We start from the raw sequence: 8,102 nt of genomic DNA, 5'->3' as shown, positions 1-8,102 counted from the left end.
AAAATAAAATAAATAAAATAGAATTATAAAATAAAACACAGTGCTTTGACGAAAAATATAAGAGACGAGCATGGGAACGTTGCTAGCATCTCCAGGGAAAAACCTACTTAGAATTTGTTTGTTAAATAAATAGTTGAAGAAATTCAACTTTTGTTTTTGTGTCATACTCCAGAGAAGATGTTCTCTGTCCTTCTAGCTGGGGTTGCTGTTTTCCATAGAGGTGCAGGCAGGACTTTACACTGCAGCAAAAAAAAAAGTGACAGGAACAAAAAAAGGCCCAGAAACTGCTCAGAGTTCAGAGGATTAAGAGTCTTAAGTCCAAAAACACTATTTTTGCACACTGCCTTCTGCAGCTTCCACCACTTTCCTGCTGCCTTACCTTGCAGAGACACCTAGTGGTCATTTCTAAAACAAACGGACATGACCAGATGTCTAAACAAACTTCAGCTGTTCACGAAGCCCAGGTCTACCTGTGTCCCCTCCAACACACACTGTGGCCACACCAAGCTGCAGCCAAACATGTGCCACGCAGCCACACACCAGTCTCATCATGAATACAACAGCGCCACTGTGTGGAGAGATCCGGCACACACTCAGTCCATCATGCTTCATGTCCAGTCAGCCTTCTATAGTCCAGACCGGACTAGTAGAGGGCAGATGTGTAGCTCCATGATGACGGCACCACCAGAGGCCTGAGTGATCCGCTCATTTACTAACAATGCTGTTTGTGTTTAAACGGAAGCCACGATTAAGATTCTTGGTTTCCTTTATTGAATCTGTTTTTTTAATCTTCTTTATCAAAGTCAGTGTCGTAGTTTGCTCTGTTCGTGCTGACAGAGTACAAGCTAACATCCCGTTAGTGCCTCAGAGGAGTTTCTCAGCCTTTCGAGTCTGTCTTAGAACAATAGTCAGGTGCTCACAGGAACACTGAAGAGAGTTCTGTTTGCCGAAGTGACTGAACGTATCGCCCTCCTTTATCCAAAAGTTTATCCACAGCTAAAGTGATGCTTCAGGAGTCTGAGTCACACAAATCAAGGAGACACCTTCCAAAGTTGCAGCTTTTTAATTCTCTCTGATTATGATCATTTTTCTGTCTGAAGGGAAGCTGTGAACTACAAGAGAGTAACTTTGGACCATTTGTGATTCCCTTGACTCTGAGCTCAGACTGATGAGAACGTCACATTCACTTGTAATAAACTCTGGAATACGTTTGGGCATTAAGCTGCTTGACTATCGCTGTAACACAGACTTGTGAAGCTGTTCATTAAAGCTCAATGCACTGCAAACTTTAGATTTAGCTGATCTGACCTGGTGCTGCAAAGTCCTTAAAAAAATAGGATGTAACCCTCTGAATCCCAAAGCTCTGAGGTTTGAAAGCGTGTTATCTTTAAGAGAAATTGCCAAGAGTGCACCATCTATGAAAGCCAGAAACTGTGAAAAACAGAAAGATGGTTGTAGTTTCAACGACTTATCTGTGAAGCTTATAGTGAATCCAGATGTTTGGATTGTTGGCTGTCTCTGCCTTTGTTAAGCGCTATGAGATGACTTGTTGTTGTAAATATGCGCTATACAAATAAAACTGAATTGAATTGAACTGAATTGACCAAAGCCGAAACTTGACATCATAATAATGAATTAAAATTCAACATGTCTCATTTACAAATCTGCCAAAATAATAGTTTGCACTAAACAAACTCTGCAAAAACCCAAAAATTCTGTAATTCTCTGCACAACCTTGAAGCCACGAGCGACTCGGCTGCGACCAACATTCATGTGACACAAATTCAGGGATGTGACGCTTCACCTGCAGGCGGTGCTTCCACTGAGGAGACGTGTACAGACAGGAACTAAAAATGGAAGCAGTAAAATATCTGGAGTATGTAGAAAGACCATTTAATGGGCAGCTGGAAAATGTTGGACGTGTTGAGTCTTGATTTTTTATGATTTCTGCAAATAATCAAAGAAATCTAACTTTTTTTATGATTTATGACGTTATCACTGAATAAAAATACATTTCTGAGTTCTGTCTGAGTCTATCATGGCTGTTCTGTTTCCACAGAGATTTTTAATTTCAGTAAAAAATGAGACAAGAGCAAAGAAACTGTTTGGGGTTCAGAGGATTAATCGTTATATTATATGTCGTCCCTTTAATTTTTGCGTTAGCTAGCATGTGGTAATGAGGCACAGAGACCATGAATGTTATCGTAAAGATGTGTGCGATAAAAAAGATTGTAATATGAGAATAAAAGCAGGTAAACTGGGCTGTTGAAAGCCTTTGTTAGTAAATCAGATTGATTTGTGGCGTCCCGGCAGAGATCCACAAACAATCCTAACTGGGTGAAGTAAGTGTGAGAGAAGAGGAGATGGAGCAGGCAGGACAGCTACCTTCAGATAGTGGATGTTTAACTGGCAGGCCTAGAAGAGAGAAGAAACTCACTCATTAGTGCCGACAAACGCCAGCGGACGTGTGCGTCTGGCTGATGGGGGAAGAGTGTCAACATCCTCATGACATCGATCAGTTACAATCTTTTATCCGTGCAGCAGAAAACAACTAAAGGCATGCTTATGAAACAGAAAGAAAAAAAAAGTCCCGTTTCATCACATCTGTTGCATTTCGCCCTGGTTGCCACGGCAACTGCACAACAAGACGCCAGCCTCGGAGGAAAGTCGAGGTCGGCGTCGTACGGTATGGGGAGAGGCAGAAAATTAAAAACAACAAGAGGTGGCGTCTGGAGGAGATGACATTTACACTCAGTATTAAAAGAGCTGCGTGCACACATGGACGGTCACAACGCTCAGCTCGCTCCCTCCTGCTTCTTCCTCTTTTCTAAATCCAGCACCGTTTTGTTTGCCTTGGCCTGTTTCATACAGCGAGTGCCAACAATATGGACACGGGAGCTTCTGAGTTTAATTTAAGGCTGGATATTGCAAAGCGCTACAATAACAAGCAGACTGAGACGTGCAGGCAGCAGAGTCGCCACTAGAGAGCGACAGTCAGCTGCAGAGGCCGTGATGCTCATTTCACTGACAACAGTTCATGTAAATCAGACACTCAAAGCAAGCAGCAATGTTTGTCAAATCGATAAGAACTTAGATCTGCCTTCCTATCACTTCCGCTATGAATATTTATTTACAATTTCCCCAACGATCGATTGGCCTGGAGGCAGAAAAAGTACCTTCAGAATGGAAAACCTGCAAAAGCTGGTGCTAGAACTTGGAAGTGGGTAAATAAATACCAGGAAGCAGCACAAGGAGGCTCTTTACATGAGTCTGATTCCACTCAAGCTGTTCTTAGCATCCAGGGTCAGATTGTATTAATGCTCAGAGAGAGTCTCGAAGCTTTCTCTTTGTCTGCAGGATGTCTACCGCTGTCTCGCTCACACCTGCAAGTGACTGCAGTGGAAAACGGCTAGGATCGGTTTGAAGTTATAACATCTTCATTTAGATCTCCAGATAGCTGGTTTGTAGTCGGGGAGGACTGAGCTTGTTGAGCCTCCTGCTGCGCTTTGGGGCGGTCTGTTGTTAAACTGTGTGTCCCAGCTAACTGGAAGCTCACAATGCTAACACAGCTGTCATTTAAAAACAAGAAGATTCATTTTAAAGCAGGAGACAAAACAAAAAAAACAAAACATCTCCGGCACACAGGGTGAAATGCACAAGTGGGAAGAGGACGAGGTTACCATGGTGACAGGGGAGAGCAACACATTTTTTTTGTTTGTTTGTTAAAGTGAGTGAGTGTGTATGTCGAATAGACACGTGCGGGAAAAGAAAATCTACTTTATGGCGTGTTAGAAAGACACCTCGAACTTCTGCCGGAGCTCCAGGTTGACGTCGTCCACCTCGGCGATGGGAACGTTGTAGTACTCGCCCTCCTCCTGGTTCAGCAGCTTGTACCTGCCACACAGAGAAGTCAGTCTGTTGGACTTTTCATTCATGGAGCTCTCTTCAAGGCTGTCAATGATCACATTTACCAGTTTGCTTTTTAACGTCCACCCACACAGCCACAAATCCCTTCAATTAAAAGCAGCTGCTGGTTGCATTTCTTAGCAGATCTGTTCACTGTCAGCGCTTCAGCTACTCCTCTACCGGACACATCCTCCAGCCGTTTGTCTCATGACCTGTAATGTGCGGCGCAGAAGCCACAAACATCAGTGGATTCAGCAGCAGGTATTTCCCGCTGCAGCAGTAGATCAGGGTCGGTTTAGGCTACGTCGCGGCTGCTATGCTAACACGGCTCTCTGTGACTGTGTGTTTACTGGGATGAGACAAAGCAGCCACACGGAGGAAATGACGCCAGCAGGTGCTGTTTGTCAGCGCCGGCCGTATTTACGTCTGTCTCATGTTTTAAAGACAAGCTGGTCGTCAGTACAGTGTGAAGGGAAGTCAGCGGCCTGCGGTGGAAAAAGATGTAGTTCCCTTTTGTGGAAAACCAAAAAACAGAGCAGAGGAACAATATCATGATCTGAAAACAGTCAAAAAGCTGCTGTCAGCGGCACTGAAATAGTTTCATGTGTATAATCCTTTATCATCAGGAGGCCCTTTGTTAAGCTGTATTTTCACACTAATGTGGTTTCAAACAGACCTCAGATCAGTTCAGCCTGAACATGCACAGAAGAAAGTCGTAAAAACAACAAGTTAAAGGAGCAGGAAAACAGTCGCTTTGTTGGTCATTTTCTGGGGAATATAGATCCAGTTTTTAGCTCTGGTTTTGGTCTCCACCGGTCTAAAATGCTGTTATGTGATGATCAGCTGGTTACAGATGGTGTCTGAGCAGGCAGCACACAGTGAGTTTTCTTCACAGCTTTTCCCATCACGACTGAAAAAATGTAAGCAATTGAGAAATAGTTCAACATGTTAGCAAAGGCACGTATTTACTGTTGGTGCTGAGAGTTGGATGGGAGCCAGTCAGCAGAGCGCTATACCACCTCCTGCTTCCTGTTCTACATGTGATGTGCATTCAGCAGCACCCGGAGTCAAAAGAGTAAAAGTGTGACCCACTAAAACTGACTTCTGGCTCAAGTTTGGACATAATCCACGCTCTGAGGTAACGTATGTTGGGAATCGATGCTACATCAATATATATTTAAATAAACAGGCGGCTCAGACTGACCATCCGTTGTTCTGAGCCTTGATGAGCTCAGACACTCCAAACGACATGGACCCCATGAAGTCGTTGCGGGTGGTTCGGTCCCAGTCCCAGATCTCGATGGACAGACGGCGGTCCTTATCCGATGCCTTCAGCTTACTGGACACACAAACACACACATGTTGTCCTTTACAGCTACTTATGATGTGCTTTCACATGTTTTCGCTGTAAGCCCTGTGAGTGCAGCTGTTTCATATGTAACATAGACACACACCAACATCTAGACTTACAATGTGAAGGACTCGTTCCAGCAGGGGTTGAGAGATGAACGGATGGTCCTGGTCTTCTGTTTGGTCTCGTTCTTTGGGTCTGGGATGAGCTTGAGCTTAACATACGGGTCTGATAAACCATTTGGATCCATTGGAATCAGGTTCCTCGCTTCGCCCACTACAACAGAGAGAAAACCTGAGTATTTCTGTTTGGGTGTTTGGCCCCCGAAGCCACATTCATGACTCCATAGCTGACGACTCCGGGGTTAAAAGTACACCGACGGGAGGCTGTAGATGGAGCGATGGATGCAAAAAGAGCTGAGTCACTACAAGTCACAGCCAACAGGAACGATCTGACCTTTAGTGCCAGCAAATCATCCGTCTGTGCTTCATTGGTGGTCTTAGATTACTAACGCCAAGGAAGATTTAAGGATTCACAAGTTTCTTTACAAACCATGAAAGGAAAAATATATATGTATATAAACAAAGGTTATATTGTCAGTGTGACTGACTACTAAAACGCTGAACTTGTTCTGGTAAAGACCAAAACATGCTCATTAATATTTGGGTTTCATAGATACTTCATAACTGCATCACGTCCAAGCTGAACAGCATTTATTGTAATGAACTGCACGGCAGGAAGTCAACACGCCTTCCATGACTTTACTTTAAATGTCTATTCTTGACAGACTCCGTCCTGGCCAGCAGAAGACACCACATCTCTGCAGAGATATTCTGTCATTCTTCAGAGACAATTTATTTCAGCTTTTCTTTTCTGGAGAGGTCGTGTTGCTCCGCTTTCATCTTTAAAACACCCTGAAGGTGTGCTATTGGATTCAAGTCAGGCAACACACTTGGTCAGGCCACTGCTTTCACTTTCTTCTTTGTGAGAAGCTCTTGTGTGACACTGAGCTCCTGCAGACTGGGAGTCACCTCATCAGAGAGGGTTTCTGGTTCATCCACAGACATTTATGGTGCATCTTTAAATGTCACCATGGCGCCAGCAGCTTTGTTCAGCCTCAGATCATCACATGTCAGGACTATGCATTCACTGTGGCAGTCCTGCTGTTCACGCCGAACATGCTGGACTCCATCTGAGCCCGACACATTCATCTTGGTATCATCTGACCAAACAATGAGCTCATCAGGCTTCTTTTCATGCAGGTTTCCTCTGATATGTATATTTCTTGTGAGTTGAGTTTCACACTGCCTGAGCTTCACTGAGACTTCTGGCGATTCCTTTCCATGACACAAGGTTCTGATGTTCACAGCTGGTTTGATAACCAGGTCCATGCAATCGGTTTTCTAACCTGAGAGTCGTTGATCACAGTTGTGATGGATGGATGGATGGATAGATGGATAGATGGATAGATAGATAGATGGATAGATGGATGGATAGATGGATAGATAGAGAGATAGATAGATGGATAGATAGATAGATAGATAGATAGATAGATAGATAGATGGATCATCACATATCCAAGCATACTGTCAACATTCACTTAAGTTGTAGTGTGAAACAACACTGACAGGATTGTAACACTGGTGGGCGTCAGGGTGCGTGAGCTTGTAAATCAAGAAGAATAAAAAAATAAAAATACTCCTCGCCTAAAAGTCTGTGTCGCATACTCTGTTATGAAACAAGTAAACAAGAGAGCTGATGGTAACATTGGACTCTCCGGTGCAGCAGGGGAGCAGGTTTCTGCATCTCTAAACGCAGGAGTTAAGCGAGGTGAGCAGATAATGTGAGGGAGACGTGACGTTTCGCTGTGCGACAACCGACAAATGGAAAAAAAAGAAAAGCAGTGCTAATACATGGCAACAGGAGTGGTGGTGGTGAGCAGGCCACCTTCACCATGGAGACAGCATCCACTGTAAGTGGCCACTCCCCCACTTAGCCACATTATGTGAACACACAAACAAATGTCAGCTCGTCACTTACTGCAGTGATTAGAGAAGCAATGAGAAATAATAGCTGCAGACAGTATAGAAAATCAGCTGACGGAGAGAAAAGGAGGAACGGAGACTAAACTTTAACTGTCCTGACACCAAAACATGACAAAACTATACCACACTGATCCTCTACAACCTATCAGCTTCAGTCTCCCCACTCTGCATATTTAAATGCAATCAGACACAGAGCAGAAAGAAAGAAGCTGCAAAGCAGAAGGTTTCAGAGCGTGAACTCTCACACGAGGACACGTTTCCTGAGACCCTCCACTAAAACGGCGGTAATGTACTTTCACTTTGAAGCATAAATATTCAAGCGCAACTCGTTTGGTTCTGCTCTCTTTGTGAGATTTAATGAGATTTATTTTGACAATTTGAGATTTTTCACCGCTGGATGTGAAAATGAGGTGAATGAGGCGCCATGCTTTTAAGAGATCAGAGGCCTCATTTATCATCAGTGCGTAGAAAAGGTTCTAAATTCTATCGTACGCATGAAGTGTAGAGTGTGTAAGTACAAAAACATCCGTATTTATCAAACGTGCGTACGGGGTCGTAGCACATCAGTGGTGATAAATCCTACTTGTTCTTAACCTCCGTGCTCGTGCACGTTGCCTTCAGGAACGCCTCCACATCACCATATAGGGCAACAACACGCCTCTTTATAAGCAAGTGAAGGTTTATTTTTTCCTCACCTGTCGTCATCATCGCGGCAAAAAGGGCAAAAAAGAGGAACTTTTCTGAAACTGAGATCGAGGTTCTTGTCAGCGAGGTTGAAGCAAACCAGAAAATATTGTTTG

At 43.8% G+C, this 8,102-nt stretch overlaps 1 protein-coding gene across 2 annotated transcripts in view; it reads right to left on the bottom strand.

Moving 5' to 3' along the window:
• The window catches only part of prkcab (protein kinase C, alpha, b), a 134,431-nt gene that overhangs the window by 26,366 nt on the left and 99,963 nt on the right, over nucleotides 1-8,102 (bottom strand). The window contains exons 6-9 of one of the 2 annotated variants that reach the window (XM_008287546.1): nucleotides 5,377-5,533; nucleotides 5,111-5,245; nucleotides 3,801-3,894; nucleotides 2,386-2,415 (exon numbers count right to left, since the gene is read on the bottom strand). In XM_008287546.1, the coding sequence (XP_008285768.1) occupies nucleotides 2,386-2,415; nucleotides 3,801-3,894; nucleotides 5,111-5,245; nucleotides 5,377-5,533 (416 nt within the window). The remainder of the gene's footprint in view (nucleotides 1-2,385; nucleotides 2,416-3,800; nucleotides 3,895-5,110; nucleotides 5,246-5,376; nucleotides 5,534-8,102) is intronic. The other variant, XM_008287545.1, reaches the window with a different exon arrangement.

This window comes from Stegastes partitus, unplaced genomic scaffold (assembly GCF_000690725.1).
Source record: "Stegastes partitus isolate 25-593 unplaced genomic scaffold, Stegastes_partitus-1.0.2 Scaffold506, whole genome shotgun sequence".
Taxonomy (NCBI): domain Eukaryota; kingdom Metazoa; phylum Chordata; class Actinopteri; family Pomacentridae; genus Stegastes; species Stegastes partitus.
Note: the sequence above shows the minus strand (reverse complement) of the source record. Positions and strands in the feature narration are given on the sequence as shown.